Genomic DNA, 17,754 nt, shown 5'->3' with positions numbered 1-17,754 from the left:
GATACAAAGTTTAAAATAACAATTGTTAGGATGCTCAAAGATCTTAGAAAAACAATAGATGGTCATTATGAACACCTAAATAAAGAGATAGCAAATATAAAAAAGGACATTGAAATAATAAAAAAGAATCAGTCAGAAATGACAAATACAATATCAGAAATGAAGAACACAATGGAAGGAATTAAAAGCAGGATGGATAAAGCTGAGAATCGAATCAGCAAGTTAGAGGACAAGATAAATGAAGGCATGGAAGTAGAGCAGAAAAAGAAAAGAGACTCAAAAAGTCTGAGGAAACTCTAAGAGAGCTCTGTGACAACATGAAGAGAAAAAACATCCACATCATAGGGGTTCCTGAAGAAGAAAAAGAACAAGGAATAGAGACTTTGTTCAAACATACCATAGCTGAAAACTTCCCTAAATTAAGGCAGGAAAATATCTCACAAGTTCAAGCACAGAGAATATCATTAAAGAGAAACCCAAAGAAATCTACACCAAGACACATCATAATTAAATTACCAAAGCTAAGTGATAAAGAGAAAATATTAAAAGCTGCTAGAGAAAAATAGGCTATCACCTACAAAGGAGCCCCCATAAGGATGACTTCCGACTTCTCAACAGAAACACTTGAGGCCAGAAAGGAATGGCAAGGAATATTCAAAGTAATGCAGAACAAGAACCTACAACCAAGACTACTTTATCCAGCAAGGCTATCGTTTAAAATTGAAGGAGAAATAAAAAGCTTTCCAGACAAAAACTCAAGGAATTCACTACAACCAAACCAATGCTGCAAGAAATGCTAAGGGGCCTGTTGTAAACCAATCAAAGGGGAAAAAGAATATAGCAAAAGAGAAATACAGTTTTAAAGAATAAAATGACAATGAACAACTACATATCAATAATAACCTTAAATGTAAATGGGTTAAATGATCCAATCAAAAGACATAGGGTAGCTGCGTGGATAAGAAAACAGGACCCATACATATGCTGTCTACAAGAGACACACCTTAAAACTAAAGATGCACATAGACTGAAGATAAAAGGATGGAAAAAATATTTCATGCAAATGGAAATGAAAAAAAAAGCTGGGGTAGCAATACTTATATCAGACAAAATGGACTTTAAAACAAAGGATATAGTAAGAGATAAAGAAGGCCACTACATAATGATAAAGGGAGCAATCCAACAGAAAGATATAACATTATAAATATCTACGCACCTAATATAGGAGCACCAAAACATATAAAGTAGACTTTGATAGATTTAAAGGGTGTGATCAACAGCAATACTATAACAGTAGCAGATTTCAATACTCCACTAAGATCACTAGATAGATCCTTAAGAAAGAAAACAAAGAAACAGCAGACTTAAAAGACACACTAGATCAACTTGATTTAATAGATATCTTCAGAACCTTTCACCCTAAAGCAGCAGAATATACATTCTTTTCAAGTGCTCATGGTACATTCTCTAGGATAGACCACATGTTAGGGCACAAAACCGGCCTCAACAAATTTAAGAAGATTGAAATCATATTGAGCACTTTCTCTGATCACAATGGCATGACACTAAAATCAACCACAACAGAAAAACTGAAAAATACTCAAACACTTGGAAACTAAATAGCATGTTATTAAATAACAAATGGGTTGACAGTGAGATCAAAGAAGAAATAAAAAAATTCCTAGAAACGAACGATAATGAGCATACATCAACTCAAAATTTATGGGACACAGCAAAAGCAGTCCTGAGAGGGAAGTTCATAGCATTACAGGCATACCTTAAAAAGCTAGAAAAAGCTCAAATAAACAATTTGACCCTGCATCTGAAAGAATTAGAAATAGAAAAGCAAGTAAAGCCCAGAGGTAATAGAAGGAAGGAAATAATAAAGATCAGAGTGGAAATAAATGACATAGAGGCTAAAAAAAAAACAGAGGATCAGTGAAACCAGGAGCTGGTTCTTTGAAAAGGTAAACAAGATCGACGAACTTTTAACCAGACTCACCGAGAAAAAAAGAGAGAGGACTCAAATAAATAAAATTAGAAATGAGAGTGGAGAAATAACAACTGACACAACAGAAATACAAAATATTGTAAGAAAATACTATGAAGAACTGTATGCCAAAAAACTAGACAGCCTAGCCTGGCCTGTGGTGGTGCAGTGGATAAAGCATTGACCTGGAATGCGGAGGTTGCTGGTTCAAATCCCTGGGCTTGCCTGGTCAAGGCACATATGGGAGTTGATGCTTCCTGCCCCCCCCATCTCTGTCATTCTCTGTCTCTCCTCTCTAAAATGAATGAATGAATGAGTAAATAAATAATTTTTAAAAAATTAAAAAAAAAAAACAAGACAACCTAGATGAAATGGACAAATTCCTTGAAACATATAATCTTCCAAAAATTAATCTGGAAGAATCAGAAAACCTAAACAGACCAATTACAACAAATGAGATCCAAACAGTTATCAAAAAACTCCCCAAAAAGAAAAGTCCTGGGCCTGATGGCTTCACAAGTAAATTCTACCAAATATTCAAAGAACTAACTTCTACCCTTCTTAAGCTATTTCAAAAAATTCAAGAGGAAAGAAGACTTCCAAGCTCCTTTTATGAGGCAAGCACAATTCTGATTCTAAAACCAGGCAAAGACAACACAAAGAAAGAAAATTATAGGCCAATATCCCTGATGCATTTATATGCCAAAATCCTCAACAAAATATTAGCAAACTGAATCCAGCAATATATGAAAAAAATCATACACCATGATCAAATGGGATTTATTCTTGGGAGGCAAGACTGGTATAATATTTGCAAATCAATCAATCAATGTGATTCATCACATAAACAAAAGGAAGGAGAAAAACCACATGATACTTTCAATAGATGCAGAAAAAGCATTTGATAAAATCCAGCACCCATTAATGATCAAAACTCTCAGCAAAGTGGGAGTACAGGGAACATACCTCAACATGATAAAAGCCATCTATGACAAACCCACAGCCAACATCATACTCAATGGGCAAAAATTAAAAGCAATACCCTCAAGATCAGGAACAAGACAGGGGTGCCCCCTTTCACCACTCTTATTCAACATAGTTCTGGAAATCCTAGCCACAGCAATCAGACAAGAAAAAGAAATAAATGGCATTCAAATTGGAAAAGAAGTAAAACTATCATTATTTGCAGATGGTATGATACTGTATATAGAAAACCCTAAAGTCTCAGTTAAAAAACTACTGGACCTGATAAATGAATTCAGCAAGGTGGCAGGATATAAAATTAATACTCAGAAATCAGAGGCATTTTTATACACTAACAATGAACTGTCAGAAAGAGAAATTAAGGAAGCAATCCCCTTCACCATTGCAACCAAAAAAATAAAGTACCTAGGAATAAATTTAACCAGGGAAATTAAAGACTTATACTCGGAAAATTGTAAAATATTGATAAAAGAAATCAGGGAAGATACAAACAAGTGGAAGCATATACCGTGCTCATGGTTAGGAAGAATGAACATCATTAAAATGTCTATATTACCCAAAGCAATTTATAAATTCAATGCAATACCTATTAAAATACCAATGACATACTTCAAAGATATAGAACATATATTCCAAAAATTTATATGGAACCAAAAGAAAACATGAATAGCCTAAGCAATCCTGAAAAGGAAGAATAAAGTGGGAGGTATCACACTTCCGGATATCAAGTTATACTACAAGGCCACTGTACTCAAAACAGCCTGGTATTGGCATAAGAACAGGCATACAGATCAATGGAACAGAACAGAAAATCCAGAAATAAACCCACACTTTTATAGACAATTGATATTTGACAAAGTAGGTAAGAGCATACAATGGAGTAAAGAGAGCCTCTTCAACAAATGGTGTTGGGAAAATTGGACAGCTACCTTCAAAAAATTGAAACTAGACCACCAACTTACACCATTCACAAAAATAAACTCAAAATGGATAAAAGACTTAAATGTAAGCTGTAAAACCATAAGCATCTTAGAAGAAAACATAGGCAGTTAGCTCTCTGACATCTCTCGCAGCAATATATTTGATGATTTATCTCCATGGGGAAGTGAAATAAAAGACAGGATAAACAAATGGGTCTATATCAAACTAAAAAGCTTTTGCACAGCTAAAGACAATAAGAACAGAATAAAAAGACAAACCACACAATGGGAGAATATATTTGACAATACGTCTGATAAGGGGTTAATAACCAAAATTTATAAAAAACTTGTAAAACTCAATACCAGGAAGACAAATAATCCAATCACAAAATGGGCAAAAGAAATGAATAGACACTTCTCCAAAGAGGACATACAGATGGCCAATAGGCATATGAAAAAATGCTCAAAATCACTAATCATTAGAGAAATGCAAATTAAAACCACAATGAGTTATCAGCTCATACCAGTCAGAATGGTGCTCATCAACAAAACAACACAGAATAAGTGCTGGCGAGGATGTGGAGAAAAGGGAACCCTCCTGCACTGCTGGTGGGAATGCAGACTGGTGCAGCCACTGTGGAAAACAGTATGGAGATTCCTCAAGAAATTAAAAATCGAACTGCCTTTTGACCTAGCTATCCCACTTTTAGGAATATACCCTAAGAACACCATAGCACTGTTTCAAAAGAAGAAATACACCTCCATGTTTGTGGCAGCATTGTTCACAATAGCGAAGATCTGGAAACAGCCCAAGTGTCCATCAGTGGATGAGTGGATTAAAAAGCTTTGGTACATATATACTATGGAATACTCCTCAGCCATAAGAAATGATGACATTGGATCATTTACAACAACATGGATGGACCTTGATAACATTATACTGAGCGAAATAAGTAAATCAGAAAAACTAATAACTATATGATTCCATACATAGGTGGGACATAAAAATGAGACTCAGAGACATGAACAAGAGTTTGGTGGTTACCGGGTGGGGGGAGGAGAGGGAGGGGGTTGGGGGAGGAGAGGAGCACAAAGAAAACCAGTTAGAAGGTGATGGAAGACAATTGGACTTTGGGTGATGGGAATGCAGCATAATCAAATGTCAAAATAACTTGGAGATGTTCTCTCTGAACATATGTACCCTGATTTATCAGTCTCCCCATTAAAATTAATTAAAAAAACAAAAAAACCACAACACATCCCAAATCATTCTATGATGCCAATTTTGCCCTCATAGCAAAACCAGAAAAAGTCATCACAAAAAAATCTATAGACCAGTACTGCTTATTAATATAGATGCAAAAATACGAATAAAAAAATTTAAAAATGAAAGTACTATCGAACATCCCAGCAGTGAAAAGTATACAAATGACCAAACAGGATTTATCCCAGGAATGCAAGGTTGTCACCATACAAAAAGCAATCAATGTAATAAATACACCACATAAATAGAATGAAAGACAAAAATCGTATGAATAACACAAATAAGTGCAGAAAAAACGTCTGACAAAATCCAACACCCTTTAAAGATAAACAACACAAACGAAAAACCAGAGGAAAATTTCCTCAACCTGATAAAGTTTATCCAAAACAACAGCAAACGCACAGCTCCATCACACGAACTAGTGAGATACGGACAGAGAGCTTTCCTCTGAAGAGCTGGACAAGACGAGGAGGTCTGTCCACGCTCACTTCTGTTTCACACTGTGCTGGAGTTTGTAGTCACAGCAATTAGGCAAGAAAAAGAAACAGAAGGCATCTGGACTGTTAAGAAGTAAACTGTAGCTGTATGTAGATTACAGAACGGTGCATCCAGAAAACCCTAAAGAAATCACAAAGACACTGAGAGCTAGTAAAGTGTAACAAACTTGCAGGATACAAGATTAATATACAAAAATCAATCATTTTTTATATTAACAACTGCACAATCAAAAAATGAAGTAAAAAAAATTACCCCACTTACAATAGCGTCAAAAAAAAAAAAAAAAGAAATTCAAGAATAAGTTTAACCTGGAAGATGTAAAACTTGTACACTGAAAACGTCAAAACATCACTTAATCGAATCAAATACCTTAAAAAATGCAAGCATGTCCCACGGCTACAGATTGGAAGGTAAAATGTTATTGAAATGGCAGCATCTCCCTAAGCAGAGACTGGACTCACTGTCACATCTCAGCTGGCATGGAAACAGACAAAGGTGAATTCGGCCCACCCACACCGGGAGGACTCCTCAGTCACTGAAAGGCAAGCAGTACCGACAAGGGCTACAAGGATAAACCTTCAGCAGGACGCTGAAAGCCCGACACAAAAGGCGGCAGAGGGTTCCGGGGCTGCCAGTGCCGGGAACAGGCTGGCGGGCGGGGTGAGTGCTGACAGCTACACGCCTCCCTATGGGGGGCTCCTAACATGCTCTCGAGCTCGATGGCACGAAGGGCTACAAACCTCTGCGAACAGACTAGATGAAAAACCACTGAATTGTACACTAAAAGGGTCGTTTTAATGTTATGTGAGCTCAACGTAAGCATTTGAACTGGAAGGAAATGCCCGGGGGCTGCTCAGACCTTCAGCAGAGGCTAGGGGGCAACAGAAAGCGGAGGACGCGCGGCTCTGCGTGGGGCAGTGCTGCGCGCAAGGAGGCAGACCGCGGTGCAGCCCGGCTGCTCCTGATCAAAGTAACGGGCTCTGCGCGGGGAAGTGCTGAGCACAACGAGGTGGAAGGCCGAGGCGGACAGCGGAGCCGCGCGGCTGCTCCTGATCAGAGTAATGTGTACGTGTTCGCATGGGGATAAAGGGGGGATACAGCTTATCCTATGGAAGGTACATAAATTAATAAACAATGCAAGAATAAACCGTTTCACGCACTCACAACTGTAAACCTATTTCTGTCCCACCCTGTATGTAGATAAATATAAGACACTACTTCCCGTTAATTTACTCAAAATGCAGATGACATTAAAAAAAATGCAGATGACATTTTTGTTTTTGTTTTTACAGAGACAGAGAGTGAGTCAGAGAGAGGGATAGACAGGGACAGACAGGAAGGAAGAGAGATGAGAAGCATCAATCATTAGTTTTTCATTGCGCATTGCAACACCTTAGTTGTTCATTGATTGCTTTCTCATATGTGCCTTGACCCGGGGCCTTCAGCAGACCGAGTAACCCCTTGCTCAAGCCGGAGACCTTAGGTTCAAGCTGGTGGGCTTTTGCTCAAACCAGATGAGCCCGCGCTCAAGCTGGTGACCTCGGGGTCTCGAACCTGGGTCTTCCACATCCCAGTCTGACGCTCTATCCACTGCGCCACTGCCTGGTCAGACGCAGATGACATTTTTAGAGCAGACGACAACACTGTCCTGCGGAGTCCACTGCATGTACTACAACATGCAGCCAGACAACTGCAGCAGAAGGGGCGGCCACCTGGTCTCTGTACTGCTCTGGGTGGAGGGGTGCGATATTACATCTAAGTGCACTTCAGTCACCTGGTCTCTGTACTGCTCTGGGCGGAGGGGCGCGATGTTACATCTAAGTGCACTTCAGTCACCTGGTCTCTGTACCGCTCTGGGCGGAGGGGTGCGATGTTACATCTAAGTGCACTTCGGTCACCCGGTTTCTGTACCGCTCTGGGCGGAGGGGCGCGATGTTACATCTAAGTGCACTTCGGTCACCCGGTCTCTGTACCGCTCTGGGCGGAGGGGCGCGATGTTACATCTAAGTGCACTTCGGTCACCCGGTCTCTGTACCGCTCTGGGTGGAGGGGTGCGATGTTACATCTAAGTGCACTTCGGTCACCCGGTCTCTGTACCGCTCTGGGCGGAGGGGCGCGATATTACATCTAAGTGCACTTCGGTCACCCGGTTTCTGTACCGCTCTGGGCGGAGGGGCACGATGTTACATCTAAGTGCACTTTGGTCACCTGGTCTCTGTACCGCTCTGGGCGGAGGGGCGCGATGTTACATCTAAGTGCACTTTGGTCACCTGGTCTCTGTACTGCTCTGGGCGGAGGGGTACGATGTTACATCTAAGTGCACTTCGGTCACCCGGTTTCTGTACCGCTCTGGGCGGAGGGGCGCGATGTTACATCTAAGTGCACTTCGGGGTGGTAAGGGTCTACATCAGAATCCCTCCAGTAATCACTAAAAGTAAAGAAATAGAAATAATGGGAAGAGTTTTAGTTAAAAAGCTAACAGAGCGAATGACCCAACATAGGGAAGGAACAGGCAAGGGCAGTACGAACTGTCCTCCCCGCCTTTGCTCACAGGACCCAGGGCAGCGAGGCACGCCTGGGCCGGGTGCCTGGTATCGGCTCTCACTGGCCCCCAACCAGGGGGGCGGGTCTTCCAGAAATGGCTGCTGCCAGCGCTGAGCAAGGGCCGGTGAGGTGGCCCTGAGTAACAAGTGCTCTGAAGGACACAGGGAGCCACGCCACAGGGCACGCACACCAGCAGAAGCCCCCGTCTGACCAAGCTGAGCAGACAGTAACGGGCTACAGAACACTGAGAAATACAAGAATCCACCCACTGCAGTCAATCAATCAACCGATCAATCCATCAGTAAGGGAGAAGAGAAGGCAGGCTTCTCCTTTCCCTATCGCCGCGGACTCCACTGGGGAAAGACAGGAAGTGCTGGACTTGGAACCCCTTTTGTAAGAATCAAAGCGAAGGCTGGTTCAGGTGAGACTCGTCGAGGAACACTACACCTGGAGGCAAGAGGGACAGAGGCAACGGGCAGCAGAATGTCTGCATGACCTTAAGACGTCTCCCCAAAGACTGTCTGTCGTGGGCTCAACTGTGTCCCCCCCCAAAAATTCACACATCGTAACGCCCTGAACCTCAGAACATGATGGTGTTTGGAGTCAGGATGTTTAAAGACATAGTAACTAAAGTCCAGTGAGAGCACACAGGCCAGCCCTGATCCAGTGGACTGATGTCCTTCCGAGGGGAGATCAGGCCGCAGACACACTCAGAGCACAGGTGCCCCGGGCCTGGCACTCACCTCCCACCCAGGTGGGCTGGGGTCACAGCAGATCTACCTCGCAGCTGTGGAAACCCAGGCCTCAGGACGTGAAGTGACTTGTCCAAGTAAGAGGCAGAGAAAAGAGGAAATCAAACATCATCCGGTTCTGTGACCCGTGCAAGATACCCTGCCATACCTTCCCAGCACTAGGGACTGAAGGGAAGAGGGAAAGGGCTTACTTCTCAACCCAGAGCACCGACACCAGCTTCACGCCTCTCGCCCGCGCCTTGTCCCATGTGCGCTGGTGCCCGTCTTTGAACACGACGTGAGTGACGTGTTTGTTAAACGTTTTTGAAACCTGTAGATAAAGTGCAGGGATAAAGGAAATTATTACTATCTGCACACAACCGCATAAAGTATAAGCAAGTGCCACTCACCGAGACGCTTGCCAAATAAGCAAAAAAAATATTAGCGAACTATCAACTTCTAAAAAGGGTAATACAGGCTGCGCCAAAGTAGGTTTATAGTTGTGCGTATGGAAAACACAGTAATTAATAAGTAGTAACACAAAAATAGACTGTGGTTGGAGCAATCACAACTGCAAACCGACTCCTGCCCCGCCCTGTACACCCCCCACCACTCAGATTTATTCCAGGACTGCAGTTGGGTAACATTAAAACACCAACAATTTTTAATCTCTATAAACAAAGTAACTTCACGATGATCATCTCAATAGCTGCACAGAACACATTTCATAAAATTAAAAAGTTCATTCAGTTTGACCTGTGGTGGCGCAGTGGATAAAGCATCAACCTGGAACACTGAGGTCGCCAGTTCAAAACCCTGGGCTTGCCTGGTCAAGGCACATATGGGAGCTGATGCTTCCTGCTCCTCCCGCCCTGCTCTCTCTCTCTGTCTATCTCTCTCTCTTCTCTAAAATGAATGAATAAATAAATACTGTTTAAAAAAAAAGTTCATTCCTGAAGATGGACACTTAGTAATAAGCGAGGATCCTGAAGTTGTTACAAAGTGCATTAGGAGTGCCCCTACCTGGAGACCAGGAGGCTGAGCTCTCCTTTCTGTTCAGCCCGCCCTCACCAGCAAATTGTGTCCAGAAAAAGAAACAAAGATGTTTGGATAAAAAAAACAAAAACAAAATAAAACTGTCTTGTGCACGTATGATTCAATTGGGTACATTTTTAAAATTCCCAAAACACCACAGAATTCATAAACGGGGTGGTATGTTTTCTGGACACAGGTAGATATGCAGAAACTGTCTCCACATACCGGCAGCAGTGAGAAAAAGGAATTTTAGAGATACTATTTATATTAGCATAAAAAGTAACCACAGGCAACTATAAAACACTACTGAAATAAATTCTAAAAACCAAAATTCACTGAGGCAAATAAGATGTTCATGGGTTGGAAAATTCAGTTGTGTAAAAATGTCAATTCTCTCCATTTCGATCAATGTTATCAACCCAAATCCCCACAAAAAAAAAACAACAAAAAAAAATCCTCGATGTTGTACATTGACAAACTGAGTCTAAAATGCACCTGGGAAGGTAAAAGGCTAACCTTGGCCAGAACACGCTGAAGAACAAAGGAGAAAACGCACGGAAAGCTATGGTGAGGTGCAATGAGGACAGGGTGCTTTGCCTGAGCCGGGTATCTGGACACGGAAACACCAGGTCGTGACTGATGACAGAGGTGTTACTGCGGAGCTTGGTTAAGGGACAGTCTTTTCAGTAAGTGCTGTTGAGCAAAATGAATATTCATGTGGAAAAAAAAATGAAACAACTATTTCATACCTTATACAGAAATCAATTCCGGTATAGCACAAGTCTAAACGGGAAAGGCAAAATGGTAATGCTTCCGGAAAGGACGGGAGAACATCTTTATAAGGGGTAGGGACAGATGGTTTTAAACATGGCACACACACACAGTAACGTCACCACAAAGCTGGAGACTAATTATACCCTCCCCAAGTCCCGAGACAGACACACACACACATTGTTCACACACAGAGGAACTCCTGCGAGCAAGCTGCAGTCACCACTTCTGTTCCTCACATCTCGCCTGTCATCAAGAAATGCCATTAAGAAGCAAAAAGACAAGGCAGAGCGACAGGAACCGAGAACAGTCTGGTGCCACAATGACTCCCAGGGCAATGTCGTCCCCTTAATCTGGTCCCCTGAAACCGCAGGGCGCTCCGCAGTGACCTTGGCCTTCTCAAACCGAAGGCAGACTCGCTAGTCCGACTTTCTAGAAGGGCTGGCAGTGCCCTCAAGGTTCCACCACTGAAGGCCGTCCCTCCCTCCACACCCAGACCTGCTTTCCAGATTCTCCCGCATTCTTCTCTCTCTGTCCCTGGGTCCCTGCTCCCATCACCGGCCCTCGAAACACTAGCTGGGGTCCACCTCCAGCACCTTTACCCCTGGGTCATCACCACACCAGTGCCCTCACCCTTAAAACGATGTTTCTAGCCTTGACAACCCCAAGTTCCAGACGTGTTTACCTGAATGTCTACCAGGAATTTCCAGCGTCCCCACTTCACAACTGTTCTTCAAGCCCCTGCTCCTGTCCCCGTGTTCTTCACGGACACCAACAGCACCAGGCACGCAAGGGACCGGCCCGGGATCCCCGTTTTCAGCATGGAGTTCTCCTTCTTCCCGAGCACAGGACCAACTGTTCCCAGATCCCAGGGCACCAAGTTCTTCCCACGTGGCTCCCCTCTCCTCCCACCACCTACCCGCTGTCCTCTTCCCTTCCTGTTCCAAGCGATAACTCCACAGACAGGAAAATGCAAGCATGCGCACTGCTCACAGAAGTGAGGGGACCAGGGTGCGTGCGGACACGCTAGTTCTTCCAGCCTCTGCACAGTGCATTTTCATCAACGAAATAAACGTGGGCTTTGTATCTCATTGGCATAATCTAACAACTTTCTTTAATTTGTTGTTTGCTTTTCTGAACTTGTTTAAAAAAAATCAAATGCTTCTTTTTTTTATCGCTTCATATTCATTTTGAAATATCCCCTAATTTTTGTATATATTGCACTTGTACCAGAGGATTATCACACACAGCAACGGGGGAGGGGGTCTCACTCACACCTAGCGATGGTGACATGAATTTCTCACCTTTGCCCCCATCTCCACAAGTTGGTTTGTAAATGTCTTTGAGTAATTTTCTGTTCCATTGGCTGACCACACTTCAACATAAGCCACCACATCTGAAAATAAATAGGGTATTAGCATGAAATACTATATACTGAAATTCCAACATCCCTCGCCCAAGATTTTAATACATTTTCCTCTTGTTATATTTCCATTAAACAATTAACTTAAAATTTCTTCTATTACAAGTCTACTCAAATAGCATTAGTGGTATCATGGTTCTTAAAATTTCAGGCAAAGAACAACTTTATTCATACACATGTCATAGTTTACATTAGTAACACACAACGCTCTTCCCAAATTAAATTCCTCAACCAGTCTTAACTTTTCTAAGGCAAGTCTGTGTTGTTTTACGTAAAGGACCAGACAGGACATTTTCAGGCTTGAGAGCCATACCACCACTCAACTTCAGGGCAGCAAAGCAAAAGCAGCCAAACCCAGTAGGTTAATGAGTGAACATAAGACTTGTTACAATAACACTTTATCGACAAAGAAGTTTGAATTTGATACTTTTACTTGTCGTTCTTCTTCTGGTGTCCCCACCTCTGACGTCCCCACTTCTGACGCCCCCACCCCCAGGGTAAAAACCAATCTTAGCTTGCAGGCCCTACAAAAACAGACAGCAGAAAAAAAAAACACAAAAAACCAAGCAGCAGGCAGAATGGGGGGAAGAGGGAGACAGTATGCAGAGAGACCCCTGTCCCAGTGGATCATCTTTTTCTCAAAACCAAATGTGTTAAAAGAACTTCCAGGCTTGCCATTTTATTGTATTTTACTTATTTTAAATTTAAGTAAGGGAGGGGAGGTAAGAGACAAACTCCCGCATTCGCCCCAACCAGTCAGCAATCCCTTTCTGGGGCTGATGCTCTGCTCATCTTGGGCCAGGCTCGCAACCAAGCTAGTTATAGAGCCTGAGTGGGAGGCTCTGAGGAGCCATCCTTAGAGCCCGGACAATGGCCTTGAACCAACTGAGTCACGGGCTGTGGGATGGGGGGGGGGGGGTGCGGTGCAAGAGAGCCAGAGAGAAGGGGGAGGGGAGGTGTGCCCTGACTGGGAATCAAACCCGGGACATCCACATGCCGGGCTGAGCTCTACCAGGAGTGCCACTTTAAATAAGAGCAAAGCAAAAGGAAGGCGGGACTAACTGAACAAAAAGACTAACATTAGAAAAGCAGCCATATCTGGTTCAACTTCGGGTAAAACCCTGTGGACCACTCCAGGCCCTCAATGCTGACCCTTCTCTGTGACACCTAACTCGACACCTGTCCGGCTCTGGCCCTCCTCGGCCATTCCGGGTGCCCAGGGGCCAGGGTCAGGAGCACCCCGACCCCCGCGCAGGTTCCGGTGGGTGCGCCCATCACCTGCGCGCCCACTCGCTACGGGGGTGGGGGGCGCACCTGCACGCCCAGTGCCTCAGTTTCCCCGCGCGCCAGGCGAAGCGCCACAGGGACGCGCGCGCTGTGATCATCAAACTTAGGAACCGCGCCTCCATCACAGTCACAGAACCCAGTTCCTCGGTCCGGGGTCGCTGCTGTTTCCATAACAACGACAAGAACGGGACGGGGGGACCTGCTGACCTCCGCCCAACTTCACAACGACCCCGCGCCCCTGAAGTCCCCCGGCCACGCCGCGCGCGGGGACAGGGGGACCAGCCGGAGGTCAGCCGCGGCTCCGGCCCCGAGACCCGGCAGCGCGGTCCTGTCCGGTCCGGTCCCGTCGTGTCCCGGACGCGGGGACAGCCCCCCACACCCCACAGGGGCCGGACTCCCCTGCGCGCCCCGCCTGCCCTGTCCTCCCGCCCGCTCGCAGGGAGGTCCAGCCCGCACCTTTCAGGACCGAGCCCCGCGGGGCCGCGGGGGCCGCCATGAGAACCGAGGGAGCCACACCGCACCGCGCACGCGCGGGACAGGTGCGCCCCTCCGGGCAGATCCGGCCTCCGGGTTTCCTCAGCCGCTGGCGGGAGCCCCGCGGCAGGGGGCGTGTCCTGCGCCGACCCGGCCACGCCCTCTGTGCCCCCAGCGGTCCGCGTCCTGCTCCACTCGGCCTTCTATGGGGACGGCCCGCCCGTAACATGCGAGTGGCAGCCGTCTGTCCCTGTCCCCATAGGTTTGGTCGCTCTCGGGGCGGGGCCGTCCGCTCGCGGGGTGGCGGGCGGGCAGCGCGGGCAGAACTGCTCGGACCGGCCAACGTCCGTGCTCCGCGTTCCCGGGCGCCGTCCTGCCGTCCGCGCGCGGAACGGCCGCCCGGGCGCCAGGCTGCTCCCTCTCGCCTGGAGGCCGGAAACCCCGGAGCGCAGTGTCCCTGCCCGGACCGGACGGGTCCCGCGCTGGGGAGTCACCGCCTCCCGTCGTCCTGCCGGTTCCGGATTCAAACTTCGCGGCCCCGGAGCCCCGCCCACGGCGCGCAGGGCGCGGGCGCAGATCCCGCCGGCTGGCCACGCGCATGCGCGCGCTGGGAGCACAGCCCCGGTGGGTGCGCCTGCTCGCCTCTGTGTAGGGAGGGTGTTTCCCGTCTGTGGAGGGAAATTTTCTGCTTGAGCTCTTACAGCCCTGGGTGGGCTCAAGGATGGACACCGTCTGAATCAAAGAATGAAACAAATGTGTGAAAGCTTTCCTTTCCCGTACGTTCAGTACCAACTTTGTGTTCTGTCCTGTAGCTCAGTGGTTCTCAAACTTTCTGGAGTTGGGGGGCGCGTTTAAAATCCGACAAATAATTGTAGGCGCGCTATATATAAATTTCTGAGAAATACGTTATAATAATTAAGTCAAATATTAAAGAAAAAAAGTCCCACCGTGCTTTTATGGTAATTAAACGAAATAAATACGACAAAATTAAATTCTGACATTAGAAAACATTTTTTTTTTTTTTTTGTATTTTTCTGAAGCTAGAAACGGGGAGACAGACAGATTCCCGCATGCGCCGGACCGGGATCCACCCGGCACGCCCACCAGGGGGCGACGCTTTGCCCACCAGGGGGGGGATGCTCTGCCCCTCTGGGGCGTTGCTCTGCCGGGACCAGAGCCACTCCAGCGCCTGGGGCAGAGGCCAAGGAGCCATCCCCAGCACCGGGGGCCATCTTTGCTCCAATGGAGCCTTGGCTGCGGGAGGGGAAGAGAGAGACAGAGAGGAAGGAGGGGTGGAGGGGTGGAGAAGCAGATGGGCACTTCTCCTGTGTGCCCTGGCCTGGTATCGAACCCTGGACTTCTGCATGCCAGGCCGACACTCTACCACTGAGCCAACCAGCCAGGGCCAGAAAACATTTTTATGTTCCATTTTTTGTTATGCTTTTTAGAATTCGTAAAAAAAAGCGGTTAAGAAATAATAAAACAACAAAAAAAGTTATCTTTTTATATGTATAGATATGTTCTTAGTAAGATTCAGTAAATTCAGCAGGTCCTGGAACGAATGTGTTAAGTTTTGTCATTCTTGTGTTTATGAGAAATGAGCCTGATGAGTTGTTGGCAGATAAAATATATTATGCTCACTTTATTAAAGATGGCGCTGCCCACGTGGAAGCTGTCGCCTAGGTGAAATTAATGAGTGTTGGGGTGGGCTGTGGGCAGGCAGGATCCTTGTAGCCTGGGGCTTGGTTTTAGGACTAAGACTTTCCCCCTCCTTTTTGATGTGGGGTGGTACAATCCCATCATGCCCCAGATAAGTGACTTTGTATTAGAGACTTCCCTATTTTGTATATTGGATTAAAGGTTTTGATTTCTACACTATAAAATAGGGGCAGACTGGGAGCTTGCGCTCTCCGTTCCTGAGATTAGCATTAGAGAGCAGAGCAGAGAGCAGAGAAAAGCCATGTGGGGGAGGCCAGGAGAAGCAGCCAAGATGGCAGAGTGCTGAAGGAAAAGCCAGTTTGTGCAGAGTTTGTTCAGGGAGAAGGAAGGAGATGGGGAACAGAGGTGAATAAGTCTGGTGAGCTAGAAACCTTTGATTCTAGGAAACTCGGATAAGTCAGTAGCTTTGTGAGCACTGAATGTGAGTGGGTTTTGGAGCCCAGTGTGTGTTTTTACTTGCCCGCCGGATGCAAGCTAGGATTAAAGATGATGGCCCACCAGTTCTTGGCTTCGTTGTTTCTTTACTGGCTGTCCGAATCCAATGCGAACCTGCACAGGCCAGGCGGCTGTGATGCTGGCCGTGGATACTGGCCTTACATGAGTCCTAGCGATTTCTTCAATGTTTGGGCATATATCTGAAAGGCAAACTCATTTCTTCGTCAATACATGGAAGAATTCCTCTCTTTTTACTCTTAATTTTGTTGAGTGCAGAAAACCCCCACCATACATATCATCTTAACTTGACACCAAACAAAGGATAGAAGAAACTTGCCTCCAGTCTTTCCAGGGAACATGGGGGGTAGTGTAAACAATACAGCACCACAGCTTAACAACCTAATCAGGCAAGTGAGGTGGGTGATTGGGCAGACTGTCAGCTTACAGCCAATTCCCCACACCTTTGTCCCCCCAAAATCTAAACTCCAAAAACCCTGTTGGTTTTTTGGTCCCCAACAGGCACATATTTCTCTGAAATGCCATAGGGTGCACCTGGAAATCTTCTAGGGTGTACCAGTGTGCCCTGGCGCACACTTTGAGAACCACTGATGTAGCTCAATGGAAGGCACAACCTTAAGAGTAAAAGGGACCCCTTAACCTAGTGGTCAGAAGTACAGGCTCCATTGTGGAATCAGAGTGGATCTGGTTTGGAAACTAGTCTCCAAATATCTCAGAGCCACTATTAGTTATGAGATATTGATGAGTTACTAATACTTTTCAAGCTCTATTTTCCCGTAAAGGGGCCTTAATAATTGTAGAAAGAAATGCTAAAATTCATTGAGCACATGCTATGGGCTTTAGATATATGATCAAAGTTAATCCTACCTAAGAGCTGAGTGTGTTACAATTTACAGAGCACTAACATATATTTTTCCTCCGAGAGTTCACTAAAATTTTATTATTCTAGAGGTACTTGTTACAGTAACTTGGAGACTAAGAGTGGCTTTCTCCTCCTCTGCCACCCCTAGTCCCCGACAATTTAAGAAGGTTTTCTCTTCTTTTGCACTTTGTGTCATTCGATGCTCACAACAGCTCTGTCACATAGAAAATGTAATTTCAAATATAAGCATAACTATTTTATAAATATATAAATATCAATATGATGTTATTCATGCTGTTCAGTAACAGAAAATTGAAGCAAGTAAATTTTAAAGACCTAACTGACTTTACTAGAGGAATCATGAATCAAGCAGCATCCCAGCAAGCAGAAAGGAGCCCCCAAGGGCCACAGAACTGGGATGCCCTTTAAAAGCATGGAGCGTATGGGACGACAACTTTTTAAAAAAGCATTATTTGAAGCAAGGTCACGTTCCCTTGGGGGACTGTTGGGACCCTTTGGAGGATTACTTCATTGATACCAGAAAATTCCAGACTGGCAGGCTCAGATTACAATCCTGGGGAAGGGAGGAACTGTAATAAGGTTAAATATTAAGTCTTGGTTTGCAGATGTGGGGCTTAGCACAAGTGACTCCATTTTGGGCCTTTTGTTTCTTTGTAACTGTGAACCAGAAAAGGGGCTACCTTGACAAGCCTGACAAACTCACTAACTGAAAGTAACTACACAGGATGTTTTAATCAAAAAACATTCCTCCTAACTGAGAGGATTATGATGGGAAGTC

General features: G+C 45.2%; 1 protein-coding gene across 3 annotated transcripts in view; it reads right to left on the bottom strand.

Annotated features, from left to right (window-relative positions):
* MCPH1 (microcephalin 1) overlaps nucleotides 1–14,424 on the bottom strand; it is a 209,931-nt gene extending 195,507 nt beyond the window's left edge. For all 3 annotated transcript variants that reach the window (XM_066234640.1, XM_066234641.1, XM_066234643.1), the window contains exons 1-3: nucleotides 13,904–14,424; nucleotides 12,042–12,133; nucleotides 9,144–9,262 (exon numbers count right to left, since the gene is read on the bottom strand). In XM_066234640.1, the coding sequence (XP_066090737.1) occupies nucleotides 9,144–9,262; nucleotides 12,042–12,133; nucleotides 13,904–14,150 (458 nt within the window). In that variant the 5' untranslated portion in view covers nucleotides 14,151–14,424. The remainder of the gene's footprint in view (nucleotides 1–9,143; nucleotides 9,263–12,041; nucleotides 12,134–13,903) is intronic.
* Between the last annotated feature and the right edge of the window lie 3,330 nt (nucleotides 14,425–17,754).

The sequence above is a fragment of the Saccopteryx bilineata genome, chromosome 6 (genome assembly GCF_036850765.1).
Source record: "Saccopteryx bilineata isolate mSacBil1 chromosome 6, mSacBil1_pri_phased_curated, whole genome shotgun sequence".
Lineage (NCBI taxonomy): Eukaryota > Metazoa > Chordata > Mammalia > Chiroptera > Emballonuridae > Saccopteryx > Saccopteryx bilineata.
Note: the sequence above shows the minus strand (reverse complement) of the source record. Positions and strands in the feature narration are given on the sequence as shown.